This window comes from Gopherus flavomarginatus, chromosome 5, assembly GCF_025201925.1.
Source record: "Gopherus flavomarginatus isolate rGopFla2 chromosome 5, rGopFla2.mat.asm, whole genome shotgun sequence".
NCBI lineage: Eukaryota > Metazoa > Chordata > Testudines > Testudinidae > Gopherus > Gopherus flavomarginatus.
The window spans coordinates 4,275,074-4,296,113 of record NC_066621.1 but is presented as its reverse complement, the minus strand read 5'-3'; the positions used below and the strand labels follow the sequence as shown (position 1 = coordinate 4,296,113).

Sequence of the window (21,040 nt, the reverse complement as noted above, 5' to 3'; positions counted from 1 at the left end):
AATTGAAAAAAAATTATGACCTGTGTTATACAAGGAATCAGACTGGATGGGGGTTTTCAACTAGTTGTCTGCGAATACCTTGGGATCCACAGACTATCTAAGGGGTCCTCAAAAGGTTGTTGTTACCACAGAACACTGCTTTTCAACCTGTGGTCTGTGGATTTCTAGGAGTCCCCAGATTATGTCTAAGATTTCCACCCCCATTCAAAATTTTTGATTGGTCCACAAATGAAAAACACCCACTGGACTAGATATTCAAAATGGTTTCTTTGGGCTTTGGAATCTATGACTAAATTATATTTCCATTTAGGCATCTCATAAGAGATAACACAAGTCTTCACTGTACATCAGATTTATTGTTGTGGTACCAATTGCTTCTATCCCCTCCTCTGCCTCTTCTTTGACACAGAGCACAGTGACAGGAGAAATGGCTCCGGGGAACTGCCCCACAGTGACTGGCTTCATTTTCCAGAGAATAAGTTCTCATACTCCCCAGGTTCCCAGACACCCAGGCTCTCAGCCTTCCCTTGCTGCCTGTCATTAACCTTCCAGTCTCCCCTTCTCTCTGGACTAGGGTGACCAGACAGCAAGTGTGAAAAATTGGGACAGGGGATGGGGGAGGGGGGAGGGTAATAGGAGTCTATATAAGAAAAAGACCCCAAAATCGAGACTGTCCCTATAAAATCGGGACATCTGGTCACCCTACTCTGGACTGCTCAGCTCCGCATCTGCCACTTAGTGGGCTGCTGAGATGCTCTGCTTCGCAGGCTGCCCAATTTGCTGCCAGGAGGGCAGGGGAGAGGCAGGCAGCGGGACAGCCTACTTGCCCTTCTGGTGGGGAGAGGGGTAGCTGTACAGCTGGGAGAGCCAGAAAGCAAAAGGAATGGTTCAGCCTGGCAGTCTGCCACATGGGCAGGCAAAAGTCCCAGGGAATTGAGGGATCCAGGCTCCCATGTGAGTTAGATTTGGCAGCTGACTGAATCCACATCTTCTTAGACTCACTTGATCTCTGGCAGCTCAGGTGATAAGTTTTCTGTCTGGGGGTGGGTGTCTCCAGTCTACCCACCAGGTGGCAAGCCAGTTCCCCTGGCTGTCTGGCTGTCTGAACAGCTAACTCTGCAACTGTCCAGTTTCTCTGGAAGCAAACTGTCCAGTTTCCCAGTTGTCCAAGCTGCCTGGCTTCCCAGGTGCCAGTCTGCCCAGTTCTTCAGGCTGCTGGCTCCCCTTTCTGCCCACTTGGTAGATCTGGTAGGCTTTTACATTCCCCAGTCCTCCCTGCCCTGCTGCCCAGTGGGTTGTGAGCTGCTGCTCCATTCCCAAGCTTCACAACTTCCTGTCTGTCCACCAGCTGGGCTGCCCGGGGGAAAGGGCAACCCAGCCGCTCACCAAAATGTATCTGCCTTTCAGCAGCTGGAATGTTTCGGTGTTTCTAAATTTTAGTGCTGCAAACCATAGTGGTGACTTTTTGTCCTGGTGCAGGGAGGAAATTATTCCACAACCACTTTTTTTTTAATGGGATGGAAATTCCATTTTCTGGCCACCTCTAATTTAAAATAAATGAGTCCTTTCACCTTCAGTCATAGCAGCAACGACCGGGCAGTCCCCAGGCTGACAAGCTGTGCTCCTAAATGTATATTCAACACCTCAGTAGCACAAATATTCAAAGGTAAACAGAGGCTCAGAAACTTTGAGGAGACTCTGAGTAAGACCTTAGTCTGGTCCGATTGAAAGCAACAGCAAAACTCCCATTGACTTAAACAGGGACAAGAGGAGGTCCATAATGACTCTGATTATAAGGATAAGGTGCTTTGAGAGTCAATAAAATATCAGTATTTCTGTAATTTGTTATTATGACAGCCGTGGATAAGGAGGGTAGGAAATATAAAGGAGTCACTATATGACTCAATACGTTCAGGACAACTGAATCTGTATTCCCTCTCCGTGATTCCTCAAGGACACCCATTCTAGTCTAATTGTCCTGGTCAGGATGTCTCTTATGACTGGGATGCCAAAGCCCTGGGATCCCAGGAAATGGTGTGAGTGACTGCCAGGATGCCGAAGCTTGCTCCAGTATCCTCCATCTGTTCTTCCGTCTGTTCTCCTCAAAGTCTCTCTCTCAGGTAAGGCCGGCTCCAGCTTTTTTTGCTGCCTCAAGTAGTGAAGAAGAAAAAAAAAGAAAGAAAAGAAAAACCCGATTGAGCTGCCACTGAATTGCTGCCAAAGAGGAAGAGAGGGAGTGAAGGACCCACCGCTGAATTGCCGCCGAAGATTAAAAGGAGCAATTGAGATGCTGCCAAGGTGCCGCCGCAGACCCGGACTAGCCACCCCCTTCTATTGGCCTCCCCAGGCACCTTCTTCCTTCGCTGGTGCCTGGAGCCAGCCCTGCTTTCAGGACCCAGAAAAGAAATCTTGGGTGTAATATCCCAACCCTGCCAGCGATGGTCTAGTTGGTGCTCGGTCCTGCCATGAGTGCAGGTGACTGGACTAGATGACCTCTTGAGGTTCTGTTCAGTCCTACGATTCTATGAGGAATGATAGTCATCGTCTTGACTCGGTCCTCGAGTGATCAGAGTCAGCTGGACATTATTCAGACTAAGGACCTGATCATACAAACACTTATTTACATGCTTAACTTTACTCATATGAGGAGTCCCAATGAAGTCAATGTGTTGTTGTAGGGGGGTAAGGTTCCCTCCATGATGTCATTGTCCCACTTTTATATCTTCTTCCCACTTGCTGGAAAGCTCTTTTGCTGTGACTTGGGTCAAAGAGTTTCCATTGTGTAGAGCTATCTTTGAGAGGTTTCTATTGTACACAGTTCCTGGGGTAATCCTTGTGCTTGTGTGCATTTCCTCAACGAGCCATTAACATTATTTGGCCTTGTTATTGTTGTATCTGAAAGACGGCTTCTGGGTGTTTTCAACCTCACAACATGTTTCAGTAACACACACATAGCCAAACTTCATAACTTTGCATACGATGCTAGCACATACAATCCAACGAGATATTAATGTCGAGCAGATCAAGACTTTTAGGACGATATCCCATAAAACATACTTTATACCAAATGTATCCGAATTACATGACAGTGGTGAATATTGGAGTGTCAGGGTGTCACGAACATATCCTATCCTCCAATCACCTTTAAGCCCTCTCTGATTGGTCCACACTTATAGTCCTATCACAATGGCTAAATTTGGCTGTCAATCAAAGCTGTTACATAACGAGACTTAGTATTATGGTTTGTTTAGCATTATGGTCTGGTGACCTGTACCTAGTTTTGGACTGAGCCTGCCTGCCTGACCCTTCCCTGCAGGGCTGGAGTGATCTTTACTTGGCCCCAGTCTACACTTGTCTGCCTGCCAACCTAGGCTGAACTGAAACTGCTATCACCTACTCGATTACCAAACTATTAAACTGTAAACAATTACCTCATCCTTTTCAAGAGGTATCCAATGGTTAATCTATGCCTCTTAACATTAACGTCTGCTGTTGCCACCCTATTTTTTTTTACCAATGTAGTTCATTTTATTGTGGTTCTTCCCCTATTTTCAGTTCATGGAAGCAAAGCCCCATTTTCAGCGCTGTGCTCAGGGAACAGAACAGAGCAGCCTCCCAAACTCTTGCAGCAACGCAGGATTATGCTCACTTGTGCATTTATTAGGATTTGGTCCAGGCCCGTTTTAAATGTCCCAAGCAATGGGGCTTCCACCGTTTCCCAGAGGGAGCTCGCTGAGGACGTTAAGAGCTATGTTAAATTGTTCTGCAGCATCCCTTCAAAGCATGTCAGCTTATGACAACACAGCTGTTAGATTGCATTGTCTAGCTCTCAGGGTAGGAGCCACGAAGCAGGTGCCTAAGCTGTCTGATTCCAGGTGGTGAGTTCCTGTTTGGGGAATGCCAAGCTGAAATAGGGGCCTCAGTGTAGCTTGGATATAGGCATCTATCTCTGAGAAATGGGGCAGGGCTTTCCCACATGCCTGTTGTCGGCCCCTCTCCCATTGCCTAGGGAGCAGCAGCACTGGCATTTATGGGTGGCATTCTTAGGCACTTCTCTCTCCTTGTGCATTGCACAGGGAGCTTAGGGGCCTACCTCAGCTTTGTGCATCATGGCGTGTTTCTGTGATTTTTCTAGGTGCTGTGACACTCAGCATTGCAACGCCTCAGTCCCTTCATGCGTCCCACCCATAGCAGCCAACTCCACGGGTGCTCAGGGACTGGAGCACCCCCAGGAAAAAAATGGTGGGTGCTCAGCACCCCCTGGCAGCCCCTCTATCAGTTCCTCCCCCTTCCCTCACTGTGTCCCACCTGCCATCAGGCCCTGCCAATCAGCTTCTCCTGCCCGCCATGGATCAGCTGTTTTATGGCATGCAGGAGCCATGAGGGGAGGGGCAGCTGCGAGGGGGGGCATGCACGTGTTAGGGGGAGGAGCAGGGACAGGAAGAGGCGGGGCAGAGGTGGGGGTTTGGGGGAAGGGGTAGAGTGGGGGTGAGGCCTGGGGTGGAGCAGGGATTGAGCACCCCTCAGGGAAGCACAAAGTCAGCTCCTGTGGTCCCACCCAAAGTACTTTACAAAAAGGAAGTCGCATCCTTTATAGCTGGGGAAATTGACCAGGCAGAGTGACTTGCTGCAGTGATTAGGTCAATGAGGCAGGTCTGATTTCCAGACTTGTGCCCAGCCCAGTAGACCTTAGTTGCTATCAATGCTCTTGCTGTGCTTTGCACCGTTACTGCAGAATTCTGCCATGGGAAACGCCAGGTATTCATTATTACTGCTCTTTGGGTGTCACTGTTTCCACTCACGGTTCCTATCCCACAGCCCTGCGCCTTCGCTGATGGACAATCAGGTCTTGCTCTTTTGACATTTCGACACGGTGGGAACCTGGCTTTATAATGTCATTAGAAAAGCAAAACAGTTTGAAGCCGTTTGTTTTGGTTCCTTTCCCCCCAGATCTTGTCGTCCTCTTGATTTGCTGGTAAAACACGGGTGGCTTTGATAGGTGTGTGGGGCTTTAAAATACGTACTTCAGACAATACGAGGAAAATAACAGAGCCAGTGAAAGAAGATGCCTACTTTATCTGAGACATGTTTTAAAAGGGCTGAGTGTGTGGTGCTAGCTGGACTAGCCATAGTCTGCTGTAGAGAATCACATTTCATTTCAATTCCCCAGGATGAAAAGGTGATGCTGGCTAATTTGAACCTGGTTATTAAGATCCCACTTCCAAACTCAGAGTCAGTTAAGCTCTGTTCTCCTCCCCAGCTGCGGGCCTTGGTTTGTTGTAAATCAAGTCACAGGGAAATTGCTCTCACCATAAAACTTGCACTTTCTTTGCTGGAAGTAAAACACTGTTCCGATCTGGCCTGATGGAAGCAGGGCCACCCAGAGGATTCAGGGGGCCTGGGGCAAAGCAATTTCGGCGGCCCCTTCCATAAAAAAAAAGTTGCAATATTATAGAATACTATATTCTCATGGGGGCCCCTGCAGGGCCTGGGGCAAATTGCCCCACTTGCCCCCCGGCACCCCTGGATGGAAGAGGTTTTTAGGCCTGCTGGATATCAGTGCGGGAATGCCTCCCAGAAGAAAGCAATTTAGTACAGCTCCTATGGGCTAGGTAGGGACAGGCAGATTACTGACAGAGTAGGAGGGGTCTAGTGGTAGATCCCAGTCCCTGGGACATGTGTTAGCAGGCAGGATTCTCTCTCTGTGGAAGCCACACGTGGGCATGGATTTTAGTGGTGGGGAGGATTAAGTTCCAAAGAGGCATATTTGAAATCTTTATAAAATAGAGACTACAGAATGGGTCCCAAATGCTGTAGTGACTCCATTGTATACTCTAGCCCCAGAGATCATTATTGGAGAGCATGGCAATATTTCTTTCTGTAAGGGCTCCTAACTTGTGATCTCTGATTTATGGGGGAAGCTTCCCATTTTTTCCATGTACACATTCTGGAGGGATGAACTGCTCTAGTTTGTGCTCTTCTAATGCCTTTCATTTCACCCAGTGAATTCTACCTCCCACCACTCTGCTGTAGGTATCCTTATGCCACTTTTTTTATAAGGGGAAACTGAGGCACAAAAGTATATGATTGGCCTACGATCACATAGAAGGCAAGTGGCAGAGTTGCAGAGCTGTAACTAGGGTGGGGTGAGCAGGGCAGCTGTCCAGGCTGGAAAACCACAGGGGCAGAAAGATGGGGTTGGAAAAGTGATGGAAAAAAATCATATGGGCGCAAATATGCTTGTTTGCTCTGGTTACCAAAATGCCTAGTTATGGCTCTGCTCCCTGGAGCCACCTCTCACAGCTTCTCCTCCACACCTGGCGCTCCCACTCACCGCTCAACTGGGGCGATTTCCCTGGGGTTATCGGTGGGAACTCATCCCTAGGAACACGTGGGTGCCAGGGGAACTTGGGCTGTGACCCAGGTGTTGGGAGCTCGGACAGGAAGGTCCTGGCGCTATTACAGCCCCATATAAGGCAGCACTGGCTCTGCTCTGGGAAGCTCGGGTTGAATTTCTCTATTATATCAACACTAAAATCTCCAGTCAGCAGGGAATTATTTTTCTTAAATTCCTTCTATCTCTCTTTCCTAAATGAAGCACAGAAGAATTAAGTTACTTGTCTGAAGAGATCTGGCTATGGAACCCAGGAGTCCTGACTCTCTGCTCTACTCCAATATACCCCACTCCTTTCCCAGAGGCAGGATAAAACCCAGGAGTCCCAACTCCTAGCCCTGCCTCACTGTAACTAACTAGACTTTACTCTTCTCCCAGAGGGCAGGCTAGCACCAGGGAGTCCTGACTTTAAGACCCCACTGCTCTGTCCACTAGACTCCACTCACCTGACAGAGGTGAGATGAGAACCCAGGAGTTCTAAGCTTTAGCCCTTTAGGGTACTTCTACACTACCCGCCGGATCGGTGGGCAGCGATCGATCCAGTGGGGATCGATTTATCGCGTCTAGTCTAGATGTGATAAATCGACCCCCGAGCCCTCTCCCATTGACTCCTGTACTGCAGCACTGCGAGAGGCGCAGGCAGAGTCAACGGGGGAGCGGCAGCAGTCGACTCACCACGGTGAAAACACCACGGTAAGTGAAGACACCACGGTGAAGACACCATGTAGCTGAAGTTGTATTAAATTAGATCGACCCCTTCCCCCCCAGTGTAGACCAGGGCTAAGTCATGCTGGCTCCCCGTGTTTATCGATGGGTAGAATTTAGGCCAAAATGGGTGTGACTGTCTGTACCCCTATGGTCACTGCTTTTATAAGACTATGATAACACTTGTACAATGTATGCCTTGTGAATACTCATTTGAAAACTCATAGTTTGCTGATCATTATTGTTCTGGTAAAATGTCTGTGGCAACATTGTATGTAAAGTTATAAGAGTCTACTCTATGGTATTATTAAGCCATGTTCCAAGTCTGGAGAGCAGTCACAAGCCAGTTTGCCAGAGACAAAAAACCAGCAGAGGCTTCAGTCAGCTATCAACAAAATTAAATTGACCATCACCTGGTTAAGTGGCCATTCTTTGGCAGGAAAGAGGATGTGGGCGAAAAGCTACATCCTGACAAAGAAACAGCTGGGGGTTCCCATCCACACAGACTTTCTGTCTCCTGAACCTCAGCTGGAGATGTTTATCAAAGAAGAGAAAGAGCTATAAGAAGGGAAAGCAGATGCCCCAAATTATTCCTCCCTTTCTCTCTACCCATGGCATCCATACCACTTGTAGATAAGGCTGTACCAAATTCATGGCCATGAAAAACATGTCAGACCGTGAACTCTGGTCTGCCCCCGTGAAATCTGGTTTTTGCGTGTGTGTGTGTGCTTTTACCCTACAGTATATAGATTTCATGGGGGAAATCAGCGTTTCTCAAATTGGGGGTTCTGACCCAAAAGGTGGTTGGGGGAGGGATGTAGCAAGGTTTTTTGGGGGGGTCATGGTATTGACACCCTTACTTCTGTGCTGCCTTCAGAGCAGCGCCCGCCAGCAGCAGCACAGAAGTAAGGGTACAATACTATACCATGCCATCCTTACTTCAGCGCTGCTGCTGGCGGTGGCTCTGCCTTCAGAGCTGGGCTCCCGGCCAGCAGCCGCCACTCTCCAGCTGCCCAGCTCTGACGGCAGCACTGCTGGCAGCAGCAGTGCAGAAGTAAGGTAACAGTACAGTATCACAACCCCCACAATAACCTTGCGACCCCCCCGCCACAACTCCTTTTTGGGTCAGGACCCCATCAATGACAACACTATGAAACTGCAGATTTAAATAGCTGAAATCATGAAATTTATGATTTTTAAAATCCTATGACTGTGAAATTGACCAAAATGGGACATGACTTTGATAGGGCCCTACCTTTAGAACAAAAGAAACAGTTTTGCACTGGGGGAGGGATCCTGATTGAAAGACATTCAGCCTGGAAGTCTTGCTAAAGCGTGAGGAGAGAGACTTTGCTTTGAATTCACAGTCGGTTAAGTTAGGCATTAGTTGCCTTTTACTCTTATTTTCTTCTAACCAATTCTGACTTTTATATTCACTTAAAATTTATCTTCTGTAGTTAATAAACTTGTTTTATCTAAACCACTTTGCTTGGATTGAAGTGTTTGGGAAACTCCATTTGGGAGTAAAAGGCTTTGTGCCTATCATTTCCTATTAATAAAATGACGGACTTGATACGAGCCTGTATTGTCCAGGAGAGGGCTGGGAAGTACAAGACATACGTTTCTGGGGGAAAGTCTGGGACTAGGAATTTGCTGATGTTCTGCAGTGTAATTAAAAAGTGGCTGGCTATTGCACTCAGCCCTGGTCTACACTGGCGGGGAGGGAGGGATCAATCTAAGTTACACAAGTTATTCATGTTACATCTAAGTTATTCACGTAGCTGAAGTTGACGTACTTAGATCTACTTACCGTGGTTTCTTCACCACGGTGAGTCGACTGCTGTCACTCTCCTGTCGACTCTGCCTGCGCCTCTCGCGGTGCTGAAGTACAGGAATCAACGGGAGAGTGCTTGGGAGTCAGTTTATAGCATCTAGACTAGACGCGATAAATCGATCCCTGCTGGATCGATCACTGCCCGCCGATCTGGTGGGTAGTGTAGACATAACTAGGAGTAACTTACATGCTGGAGGCTGTGTCTGAGTAGAAAAGGAGTGGCAGCTCAGTGAAGCAGTGTAAAAGGTAGCCCAGGCTGGAGAATTGAGGGGACACAGCTTTTATCAGTCCAGATTGTACCCTGAGAAATATACCAATGGGGAAAAAGTTTCTGCCCTCAGCTGGTTTCACCGGCAGATGCTCCTTCCCTGATCTAAATACTATGTAAACATAAGTTTAAAATCACTGGGCTGGATTCTGCTCTTAGTGACCTTGGTGTAAATCCAGAATGACCTCACTTATGTGAATGGAGTCAGGATTGGATTCTGCTCTCAGGCATAGTGGTTTATAGCCACAGTAATCCTTTTGGGTTTACTGGGGTCACGCCACATTTATTCTAGTAAGAGATCAGAATCGGGTCCTTTGAATTCCTGTGTTTATATGTGAGAAACCCACTGTTACAGGATTGAGAGTAACTCAGTAGCAGTCTAGATTAAAAATATAGTTCTAAACCTTTGTGTGTTAGCCATAATCTGAACATGGCTCTAGATCTTAAAGAAACAAACAGAGACCAGAACACTCAAGCCTATTTGCTAATAAGAACAGCCAGAATGCAGCCCTGACTCCAGAGATGTTAGGGGTGCCGCTCCGGATTTCCACCAGAGTCATGAAGACTAGACTCTTCCCCTACTGCTGATGCAATCAGGGGCTACAGAAATTGAGCTATATTAAAGACTCTCAATCATTTTCTTTGTTTCCCATTACTCTTTTCCAGGAATGAGAGCACCACCCAGCATGATTGAAAGATACAGAATGCTCCTTCAAATCCCCATTTTACCCAGCAGCAATCCAGGCACTGGGATTCAAATCCTTCCTACAGACCTCTGACCTCATACCCTCACCCTCCACTTCCTGTGACCCTCTAAGGAGCTCAGTTCAACGCACAGAATCCCTGCACCCACAGATCTCTCACTTCCCCACAGCTGTGATTTTTTTGGACACCACAGACCACAAAGAAAAAAAACATATACCATCTTTAGCTCCAAATATTTATTGTCAACTCTTAGATCGAACTACAGGAAGCTCCCGACACCGATAGAAAAATAGCATTACTTAAAAAAAAAAAAAAAAAGGATACAGAATTAAAAAAATCAGCCCTACAGAAAAATATTAGATTAATTCAAACACCTCTCCCTTAAAAGCTACATAGTGTGAAGGTCCTGATCCTGCCACAAGTAGATTTCCTACATTGTCTCTCTTAGCTCCTCATAACGTTGACTGAAACTGCTGGAGAGACATCTCTGCATTATGACAACTCACAAAGCCGCAGGAGAGAGATCTCTGGGTTATAATGTCCTGTGAAATTGTGGGAAAAAGATCTCTTTCTTGCTAAGATGAAATCTTGCCAATCCCTTTACTTCCCCTCTGTGTTTATAAAGATCCCCGGAATTAAAACAGACATGCCCTCCCCTCAAAAAAAAAAAGGCTAAAAAATATTACTTAAAAAGGGCTTTTTAGCAGCAGTCACTTCTCTAAAACAATCTGGGTTTCCTTTGGTTTCAGAAAAGGTTTCCCCACGTGAATCAAAGAAGCAAATAACTGACTTAAGGAGAGGGTGAGGGATGGGTGGAAGACCTGGCTAAGCAGAGAGCAGGGAGTCCAGCCAGTTACTTTGAAGATTCAGTGGCCACCACTGTCAAAAGCAGCGAGTGATTAGGGGTGTCTCAGTTTTTATGAGTCAAATTGAGGGAGACCCCCTTACAAGGAAAGTGATTCTCCAGAAAGAGTCGAGTGCTCATCCTCTGAAAATCAGGCTCAGACTGAGCACCCCAAAATAACTAGCCAGTTTGGAAAAAATCTTAGCCATTTGCTTTTTCTCCTCCTTCCCCCTCTCCCACCCCATTCTTCAATCACAGCTTTTCCATGCCACATCTTGATGCTAGCTTCTTGTTCTAAAAAGCCTTGGTCACTTCTCTCCCAGAAGTCTAGATTTCCGTTTTCTCCTCTGTTTCAACCTCTAGACCCCACTTCCCCCACAAGCGCCGGGGATAGAACATTGGTGTCCTGACTCCCAAATCCCCTCTAACCCATTCCCCTACCAGAGCTGGGAAGAAAACCCAGAAGTCCTGACTCAAAGCCCTCCTCTAACCTATTCAGCTCCAAGAACAGAAGAATCACTTTTTCTTAAGTATAAATAGTTCCACATGGCTGTTTTTATAAAGAATTCTGCCTTGCAGATACAGCTCCATCAAAGCTCCCACTGACCCTCATTGACAGCTTTGCCTGTAGAAATACAACAGGGCTGAGGGAAGGACTGGGGTTTATTTTTTAAACCTTAGCAACACCAGGAATGTATGTTCTTATTTTATTTCCCTGTGAAGCATCGGGTGAGGAGGCTCAAGAGCTTAACAGAATTCCCAAGGCAAAGGGTTGGTGACCTTTTAACAAAGAAGATTTTTCTCCAGAGTGTCTGTTATGCTGTGATGTACATGGGAATGTTGGTAATATTTTTATGATCCATATGCGTGTCTTAGTTTCCCTGTGCACTTTGTATGGCTACAAACTGAGTAGAACAAGGAATGAGGGCTGGCAGAAGCAGGTGGACTGTCTGAGATGGTTCCAAGGTGGCTTTAGAAGCAGAAATGAATCAACACACCTGAATGAAAGATCCGGAAGACATAATGGGAGCCCCAGCGACTGAACAAGAACACTTAGCTGCTGGACCTGGAAAGAGCAGGCATCACTGCTAATACGCAATGGGCTGCATCGCTCCCTGAGACGAGAATGTCTCTGAAGAAGTCTGATCTCAGTCGGACTTGCTGTAGGAGCTCCCAGTGGCAAACAGGGGTGCTAGAGTCTGAAGGCCCAATCCTGGAGTCGGAGAGGCCGCATGGCCTCCTCTGGTGGAACTGTGTGTCCCCCTGAGGGTCTGCCACACTAAAAGGGTTACTCCCAGGAGACTGTTGAAAGGCTGGGATGTAGCACAGACCCTGTAAACCCACGTCTGATGGGGGCATTCACCCCACACCACCTCTGAAGGGCTTGACATGGCTAGTTGGACCAATTAACCACCAAGGCTGCACCCTGAGGGGAGCCAGGGAGCAGAGAGGACTAATTAAAGGATGATGCTCACCTGGACAGGAACAGGAAGGGCTTGTAGAAAGCCAGGTAGCTGAGGGCAGAAAGAGGCTGCAGGGAGGTCTGTAGTCACTCTGTGGGGCTTGGGAGAGCAGGGAGCTTGGCCCAGAGGGAAAGGCAAACCTGGAGGAGGATGGAGAGGAAGCTGGACAGAGACCATGTAGGAAACAGACCACAGAAACAGCAGTGATGTGTGGGACAAAGCAGGGTAGGGTCCCTGAGCTGGAACCCAGAGAAGAGGCCGGGCCTGGGTTCCTCTACCAGCCACTGGGGAAATGGCCGCACTGATCGGCCAGAGGGCCAAGCCACGAAGAAGGAGCCATTGAGTCCCGAGAGAGAGGTGGAGTGAGCATGTGCAGGAAGGGGCATCAGACTGGCAGAGCTAATCCCCAGCTGAGGCCACAAGGAGGTGCTCCTGTAGTGAGTAGAGCACCCTATGACGCAGACATTTGACTTAGCTCAATATTAACATAGGCAAAGACTCTGACAAGCTCACTTTGTTGTCACTTATCTACCTCAGTTACCCAAGAAACACGTTGGGAGAGAAAATCTTGATTTTTAAAGATTTGGACCAAAATTTCAATGCTGACGGTCAGTGCCCAACTGTTAACGGTTAAGGGGGCTCAATTTTCAGCCAGTGCTGAGCACTTCCACCTGAAAATTAGGCCTCTAAGATATCTCACACAATGGACATTAACTTGCCTTATGTTGTAAAGCCATTCTCCACGTTCAATCAGGTTTAACTGATCAGACCCAATTCTCCAGTCTTCCCAAGAGACTTCCAAGTGATACAACTCCCAAATTTCTAATGTCCCAAGCAGGTTGATTCCCTCCGCCCCTTCCCCAGGCTTTGTTTTGTGCATCATAAAGTAGTAAAATTAAAGGGCACAATCTCCAGTTTTATTTCCTTTTCCAGGATCCCTTTACATTTCTTCTCCTGGTTGGTTGAGAGAAATGAGCCATCAATAGTGGATCTTAATTACTGCAAACCAGATTAAGAAAAGACCTAAAGATCTATGCTCTACAACTAACTCAGAGCATGAAAAATGCAGGTGAAATGAGGGTCACTTCTAGCTTAGACAATTACTCATCAAATACAGAATAATAAGCACTTTTCATCTATGACTCTCAAAACACTAGAAACAAGTTGGCACCATTATTCTCATTTGACAGACGAAGAAGAAACTGAGGCACAGAAAGGTAAAAGTGCCAAAGCTGGGTGTAGAACCCAGGAGGTCTGATTGTCAGGCCCCTGCTCTAAACTAGACACCTATCCACAACTGCACACAAACTCTGATTTCACCTTCTATAACCCACACATAGCTGGGAATCCAATCCATGAGTCCTGGCTCTCAGCCCCTCTGCTATCACCCACTAGATGCTACTCCCCTCCTTGAGGACAGAACCGAGAAGTCCTGGCTCCCAGGCCTAATCACTAAACCTCACTATGTTTGCTTATTTCCTCTCTACAAATCCCTGTGGCAGACATCACTGCTGGATGATTTGCCTTAGTATTTCCTGCCACTTTGGGATCCTCGCAGAGGCCATCTGCACCTTGATCCACTGTAAGTGGGGAAGGGAGGAAGGGGCTTCAGATCAGGCTTGCAGCTTGCTGCAGGCAAAAGAACATTGGCATGAGTTGAGAGTAGGAGCCAGGGTTTCCAAGATGGATGAGTATGTCTTGCTGACCATTAGGGGTTGGAAGAAAGGACACCAATTTACTCTCTATAAAGGTGCCTTTGTCCCCCCAGCTGGCACATCAATTTCTCTCTTTATAGAGGCCCCTGATCCCCAGGGCATGTCAATTTCACCCTCTAGAGAGATACCAGTGCCTCCCTCCCCATTTGCTAGGTGTCTACTTGGTGTGCGTCCTCTGGTGCTTCATGAGCGCAGAGCTGTCTCCAAAGCCCTTCCCGCAGTCGGTGCATTTGTAGGGCCGCTCTCCAGTGTGGGTGCGTCGGTGGTTGTTGAGCTTGGAGCTGTCGATGAAGCACTTCCCACACTCGGGACACTTGTAGGGCCGCTCCCCGGTGTGTATGCGCTGGTGTTTCATCAGGGATGAGTTGCAGCCAAAGCTCTTCCCACAGTCGACGCACTTGTAAGGCTTTTCGCCCCGGTGGATCCGCCGGTGCTCCACCAGGTGGGAGCTGACGCTGAAGCGCTTCCCGCACTCAGTGCATTCATAGGGCCGCTCGCCGCGGTGGATTCGCCGGTGCTGCATGAGTGATGAGCTCTGGTTGAAGGTCTTGCCACACTCAGGGCAGCTGTAGGGTCTCTCTCCGGTGTGGATGCGCCGGTGCTTGATGAGGTTGGAGCTCTGGCTGAAGCTTTTCCCGCAGTGGCCACAGCTGTAGGGTTTCTCTCCAGTGTGGATGCGCCGATGTTGGCTCAAGTTGGAACTGCTGCTGAAACTCTTGCCGCACTCGGCACAGCTGTAGGGCTTTTCACCCGTATGGGTGCGGACATGCTGGGCAAAGGAGCCGAGGCTGAAGCTCTTCCCGCACTCGCTGCAGATGAAGGGCTGCTCCCCAACGTGGGTGTGGTAATGCTTCACCAGGGTGTAATTGCGGTTGAAACTCTTCCCGCACTCGGTGCACTGATAGGGCCGCTCGCCCGTGTGGATGCGCTGGTGCTGGAAGAGGTGGGAACTCTGGCTGAAGGTCTTCTCACACTGGTCGCACTTGTAGGGGCGCTCCCCGGTGTGGATGCGCTGGTGCTCCAGGAGGTTGGAGCTGAGAACAAAGCTTTTCCCGCACTCAGTGCACTTGTAGGGCTTCTGGCCCGTGTGGATGCGCTGGTGCTGGACCAAGTGGGAGCTCTGGCTGAAGCTCTTCTCACAGTCCAAACAGCTGTAGGGGCTCTCCCCCCGCTGGGCTTGGTTGTGCGCCATCATCATCCTGATGCCGATCTCCTCTGGAGACAACGTGTTGATCTCCTCCCGCCATCCAGCCACGCTGGCCTCTTCTTGCTTAATGCTCTGGGACATCCAGTGTGGCTCTGCTCCTGTAGGCCCTTCCTTCTTCGGACTCTTCACCTCCATCCTGGCACCTGCTAGGAGAGAGGGAGAATCCAGCCAGGGCCTGTTCACTGGGGAGAGAGTGAGTGGCAAATCTGATGGATAGGAGATGAATTTTCCCAAATCCTTCCCCACAGGGGAAGTGGCTTTGCTCCAATGATCCAGCTAAGCCCTCAGAGGAAAGCTTCGGGAGGGGAATTTGATAATGGACTCTTCAATCTAGAAGATGAAGGTCTAACACAATCCAAAGGCCGGAAGTTAAGGCTAGACAAATTCAGTCTGGAAATATGGTGTAAATCTTTAACCTTGAGGGGAATTAACCATCAAAACAACTTGGCAAGGGTCACGATGGATTCTCCATCTTCGATAAGTTTTAAATCAAGATAGGATTCTTTCTGAAAAGATTTGCTCTAGTTCTAAAGCAATTATTCTGGGGAAGTTCAACAGCCTGCGCTATACAGCTGGCAAGACGAAATAAATCCCACACTTCCGGCCTTGGGATCTGCGAGTGTCGGATACTGAGCAAGACAGGGCAGAACAAATTCTGGCTGGAAATTAGAAGGTTTCTAACCATCAGAGAAGTGAGGTTCTGGAACAGCCTCCCAATGGGGAGTGTGTGTGTGGAGGGAATAAAGATTAATTTTAAGAGAATTGGACAAATTTGAGTGCTAATGTGATGTGGGAGGGCAGGGCTCATTTCTGGTTTATGTCTTATGTTCCTAAAAACTGATACTTCAGGGTTTCAGTTGTCCACCTAGAATGACCAGAAGTCCAGATTTTTCGGTCTTTTTCTTATATAGGCTCCTATTACCCCTCACCCCCGTCCCGATTTTTCACATTTGCTGGCTGGTCACTCTATGTCCACCGGCAGCAGGTAAGGGAGGGCTCTTTTCCCCCAAGTGTGTTTTGGGAGGCTGATTCTTCCCCTGAGTCTTCTTCCTCTGAAGCACTGATGATGGCCATGGTTGGAGATGGAACACAAGCAGTGGGTCAGGGCTCTGAGGTAGCACCGAGCACTCTCTGGTGCTTGGCTGGCTGGGTCGAGCGCACATGCTCAAGGTCTAATTCAGTTATTTTCAACCTTTCCAGACTACTGGACCCCTTTCAGGAGCCTGATTTGTCTTGCGTACCCCCAAGTTTCACCTCCCTTAAAAACAACTTGTTTACAAAGTCAGACATAAAAATATAAGTGTCTCAGCCACACTAGTATTGAAAAATGGCTCTCTCATTTTTACCATATAATTACAAAATAAATCAATTGGAATATAAATATTGTACTTACTTTTCAGTGTATAGACTATAGAGCTGTATAAATAAGCCATTGTCTGTGTGACATTTTAGTTTGTACTGACTTCGCTAGTGCTTTTTATGTAGCCTGTTATAAAACTAGGCAAATATCTGGATGAGTTGATGTACTCCCTGGAAGACCTCTGAGTACCCCCAGGTACCATGGTCTAACTAATCGCCATATATGGGGTAAGGAACAAATTCCGCCCCTAAGTTAGACTGGCAGAGACCTTGGATGTTTTACATCTTCCTCTAAGGGCTTGTCTACACTACTGGCTAGATCTACGGGCAGCGATGGATCCAGCGGGGGTTGATTTATCCCATCTAGTCTAGCCACGATAAATCGACTGCCGAGCGCTCTCCCTTCAACTCCGGTACTCCACCAGGGCGAGAGGTGCAGGAGGAGTCAATGGGGGAGCATCAGCTGTCGACTTACCGCAGAGAAGACACTGCGGTGAGTAGATCTAAGTACGTTGACTTCTGAGTTACACAACTTCACCTACGTGAATAAGGTAGCTGATCGACACCCCCCCAGTGTAGACCAAGCCTTAGTTTTGCAGCATGTAGGTGTGGATCAGTGGCTAGGATCACCTGGGGAATCTCTCACTTAACCAAGTACCTTCCACTGTGGGGGCCTCAGGCACTGGTGCGCCTCAGTATCTCCTATTCTCTGACTGTGGCAACTCACAGTTCAGCCTACGGTGGCCTGTGATACTTTGGTTAAATTCAGTTGCTGGGCTCATGTGCTGTGGTAGGTGGCACTGATGGTCTGGGATACACTAGAGGGCAGATTATGAATTGCTACAGAAACTTAAATAATTGGATGCCACTATTGCCACCTCTTGGCTTCTCCCCGCGCCTTTGCGGATCATTGACACTGGCCCTCCAGCTCTGGGGTGCAACTCCAGATCCCCAGAACAGCCCCTTCTGGCCATCACCATCTCCAGCTCTAGCAGGGCCTGCTGTTAACTCATAGAGGGTCTTCCTCACCTGTGCAGATAACTCGGGGGATCGCCCTTCCCTCGGTGCCCTGGAGAATCGGGACACACAGCTCTTCCCCGCGCTCCATCTCGGAGATCCCGGAGTCAGGGCCAGGGAATCCTGCCTGCAGGGGAGCAAAGAGGGGAAGTCCTGGTTTGATAAATGACCATTAAACCCTTCAAACTTCCCCCCAGGCAGCCCGGGGTTAGGGGGGACGGACGGCTATGGACTCAGCGGCACGGACCCCCACGTGCTGCTGGGGGAGAATTTCTCCAGTCCCAGCCCCACTTCGGCTCCGACCCCCTTGTCCCTGCGGTCGCTTCCTCCAGGGAGCGATCTGCTGCCTCTGCTGCTGTTTCCCTCCCCGGGACTGCCTCTGGCTGTTGCTCCCCGGCTCACCGCCCGGCCCGGGCGATCTACCGGGCTGCAGGCGGGGACTCGCCCAGCAGCGCACAGGAGTCCGGCTCGGGAGCAGACCCGCCAGGGCAGGAGGAGCTGGGGGGGGCTGGACAGGAAGGTCCCTGCGCTATTCCAGCCCCCTGATGGTGGCACCATGTGCTCTGGGAAGGGGAGGAGTGTGGGGTTAACCCTTCGCTCCCTACACGCCACCACCCTGTGTAGTTTGGTTCCCACCCGGAGCTAGCAGATCAGAGCCCAGTCCAGGGCACGTTTCCTGGTGTGGCTGCATTGAAATGGTGCAAGGCACGGAGCCACAGCCAAGAGACCCAGAACTGCTCCAGGGGCTGCACTGCCCAGCCTGATCCCCAGCCAGATCAGGCTGCAAAATTTGGAGTGTGTGTGCAGCCCTTGTGTGAGTGTGTAATCAGTGTGGGTGTGAAATCCAGCCTGACTGAATTGGCCTTGTCAACATTGGTTCTCCACTTGAGGATCTCCTTTCTCTTCATGTGTAATAGTGCCTGCATCTGTAATTTTCACTCCATGCAGCTAAAGAAGTGGGTTTTTTTTTTACCCAGGAAAGCTTATGCCCAAATAAATCAGTTAATTTCTAAGATGCCATGCCTTGTTGTTTTTATGCAATTAGTGTATGTGTGCAGTCCTTGTGAGTGTGTGTGTGGGATGTAATCAGTGTGGGTGTGTGCAGTCCTTGTGAGTGTGTGTATGCAATCTGTGCATGCAGTCCTTGTGAGTGTGTTTGTATGCAATCAGTGTGTGCAGTCTTTGTAAGTGTGTATGTGCAATCAGTGTGTGCACTCAGGGTCAGTGTGTGCAGTGTCGGTGCAGTCAATGAGTGTGTGTGTAAGAGAAAGATTAACAGATTCCAAGGCCAGAGGGGACCATTGTGATCATCTAGTCTGAGTGCCCCTATAATAGAAACCTGAGAACTTCCTCAAACTAATCCCAGAGGTGCAACTAGAGTGTGTGCGCGCGCTGTGTTATGCAACGTGTGTCTGGCACCTACATCTGTAGCATGTGGACTGTGTGCATGCAGCCCATGTGTGTGTGTGTGTATGCCGGGTCATGCAATATGCATCTGGAGCCTATGGCTGTAGCGTGTGGACTGTGTGCATGCAGTGTCTGTGTGTGTGTGTGTGTGCGCGTGCGCATGCTGGGTCGTGCAACATGCATCTGGAGCCTATGGCTGTAGAGTGTGGACTGTGTGCATGCAGCCACTGTGTTTGTGTGTGCGCACGCGCTGTGTTATGCAACGTGTGTCTGGCACCTACATCTGTAGCATGCGGACTGTGTGCATGCAGCCAGTATGTGTGGTGTGTTGTGTGGGGCGTCTGGATGCTATGGCTGTAGCGTGTGGACTGCGTGCATGCAGCCGCGCGCGCGCGCTGTGCTGTGCAAGGTGTGTCTGGAGCCTATGGCTGTAGCGTGTGGACTGTGTGCATGCAGCCGTGTGTGTGTGTGTGTGTGTGTATGCAATCTGTGCATGCAGTCCTTGTGAGTGTGTTTGCATGCAATCAGTGTGTGCAGTCTTTGTAAGTGTGTATGTGCAATCAGTGTGTGTGCACTCAGGGTCAGTGTGTGCAGTGTCGGTGCAGTCAGTGAGTGTGTGTGTAAGAGAAAGATTAACAGATTCCAAGGCCAGAGGGGACCATTGTGATCATCTAGTCTGAGTGCCCCTATAATAGAAACCTGAGAACTTCCTCAAACTAATCCCAGAGGTGCAACTAGAGTGTGTGCGCGCGCTGTGTTATGCAACGTGTGTCTGGCACCTACATCTGTAGCATGTGGACTGTGTGCATGCAGCCAGTATGTGTGGTGTGTTGTGTGGGGCGTGTCTGGATGCTATGGCTGTAGCGTGTGGACTGTGTGCATGCAGCCGTGTGTGTGTGTGTGTGTGTGTATGCGCATGTGATATGCAAGGTGTGTCTGGAGCCTATGGCTGTAGCGTGTGGACTGTGTGCATGCAGCCGTGTGTGTGTGTGTGTGTGTGTGTGTGTGTGTGTGTGTGTATGCGCATGTGATATGCAAGGTGTGTCTGGAGCCTATGGCTGTAGCGTGTGGACTGTGTGCATGCAGCCGTGTGTGTGTGTATGCGCATGTGATATGCAAGGTGTGTCTGGAGCCTATGGCTGTAGCGTGTGGACTGTGTGCGTGCAGCCGTGTGTGTGCACTTGCAGAGTTCCCATCCAAGACTCCTCAGCCCGGGTTTGCCAGGCGGACGCTGGGGAGGCGCAGGGAAGCCAGGGGGACGGTGCTGGGACATGCAGTGAAGGAGTCTTAGGGGTTAAAACCACCGATTTCTTAGTCCCTCCCTTTCCCAGGCGGGGCCATAAGCAGGGCTGCAAATAGCGCAGGGACCTTCCTGTCCGAGCGCCCCCGACTCCGGCTCCTTGTGTGTCTCGGGGTCAGTCCCCGCCTGCACCCGCGGGTCCGGAGCGGATCGACCCGGCCCGGCCCGGCGGTGAGCGGGGCACCGGGGAGACGCGGAGAAGCGCAGCCGGAGGAAGCTCTCGGGGCAGGGAGAGAAGCAGCAGCAGAGGCAGGAAATCGCTGCCTGGAGAAATGGCTGCAGAGACGAGGGGATCCGAGCCCGACCTGCAGTTGGGACCGGAGAGACCCCTCAGCTCCGGGGCAGCACGGGCGGGGGGGTGGGTGTGAAGCGGGGCCCTGCAGTGCCCCCCAGCCCAGACAGCTCCGGGGGAAGCCCGGGGTGGGAGTTTTGGGGTGGCTCTTTGAAGGGTTTAATGGTAATTTATCAAACCAGGACTTCCTCTCTTTCCTCCCTTGCAGACAGGATTTCTGGTCCCGGACTCTGGGATCTCCGGGATGGAGCGCGGGGACGAGCCGTGTGTCCGGGATCTCCAGGGTGCTGAGGAAAGGGAGCCCCTGGCCATCACTTGCACAGGTGACAAAGGAGTGAGGCTGGCTTGGGGACCCTCCACGAATTAGCAGCCAGCACCCTAGGGTGCCATGCTAGAGCCATAGATGGGGAAGGCCAGAAGGGGCCATTCTGGTCAGCTAGTCTGACGTCCTGCCAAACCTAGGCCACAGACCAGCACCTCAAACCTGTAGGGCTGGTGTCAGTGAGCCACAAAGCTGGGGGAGCCTTGAA

At 49.6% G+C, this 21,040-nt stretch overlaps 2 protein-coding genes across 10 annotated transcripts in view; one reads left to right on the top strand and one right to left on the bottom strand.

Moving 5' to 3' along the window:
- Positions 1-11,882: 11,882 nt before the first annotated feature.
- Positions 11,883-18,013, bottom strand: LOC127052810 (zinc finger protein 436-like). Of its 2 annotated transcripts, none has more exons than XM_050956897.1 (3): positions 17,914-18,013; positions 17,524-17,638; positions 11,883-15,281 (listed from the first exon to the last, which is right to left on the bottom strand). In XM_050956897.1, the coding sequence occupies exons 2-3, from the start codon at positions 17,600-17,602 to the stop codon at positions 14,086-14,088; spliced, it is 1,275 nt and encodes a 424-aa protein (XP_050812854.1). In that variant the 5' UTR covers positions 17,603-17,638; positions 17,914-18,013; the 3' UTR covers positions 11,883-14,085. The 2 variants fall into 2 exon arrangements, with proteins under 2 accessions (XP_050812854.1, XP_050812855.1); XM_050956898.1 differs by having other exon boundaries at positions 11,883-15,278.
- Positions 18,014-20,021: 2,008 nt separating this feature from the next.
- Positions 20,022-21,040, top strand: part of LOC127052774 (zinc finger protein 501-like) — a 128,481-nt gene continuing 127,462 nt past the window's right edge. For 6 of the 8 annotated variants that reach the window (XM_050956810.1, XM_050956808.1, XM_050956815.1 and 3 more), the window contains exon 1: positions 20,719-20,833. In XM_050956810.1, coding sequence (XP_050812767.1) covers positions 20,755-20,833 — 79 coding nt within the window. In that variant the 5' untranslated portion in view covers positions 20,719-20,754. Of the gene's footprint in view, positions 20,212-20,718; positions 20,834-21,040 lie in introns of those variants that run through there. The other 2 variants (XM_050956807.1, XM_050956809.1) reach the window with 2 other exon arrangements.

Bases quoted from the DNA above. Each gene is read 5' to 3' on its own strand.
- LOC127052810 (XM_050956897.1), bottom strand. From the start codon at position 17,602: ATGGAGCGCGGGGAAGAGCTGTGTGTCCCGATTCTCCAGGGCACCGAG. The intron at 15,282-17,523 runs GTGAGGAAGACC...CCTCTCTCCTAG, and splicing joins CCCCCGAGTTATCTGCACAG to CAGGTGCCAGGATGGAGGTG.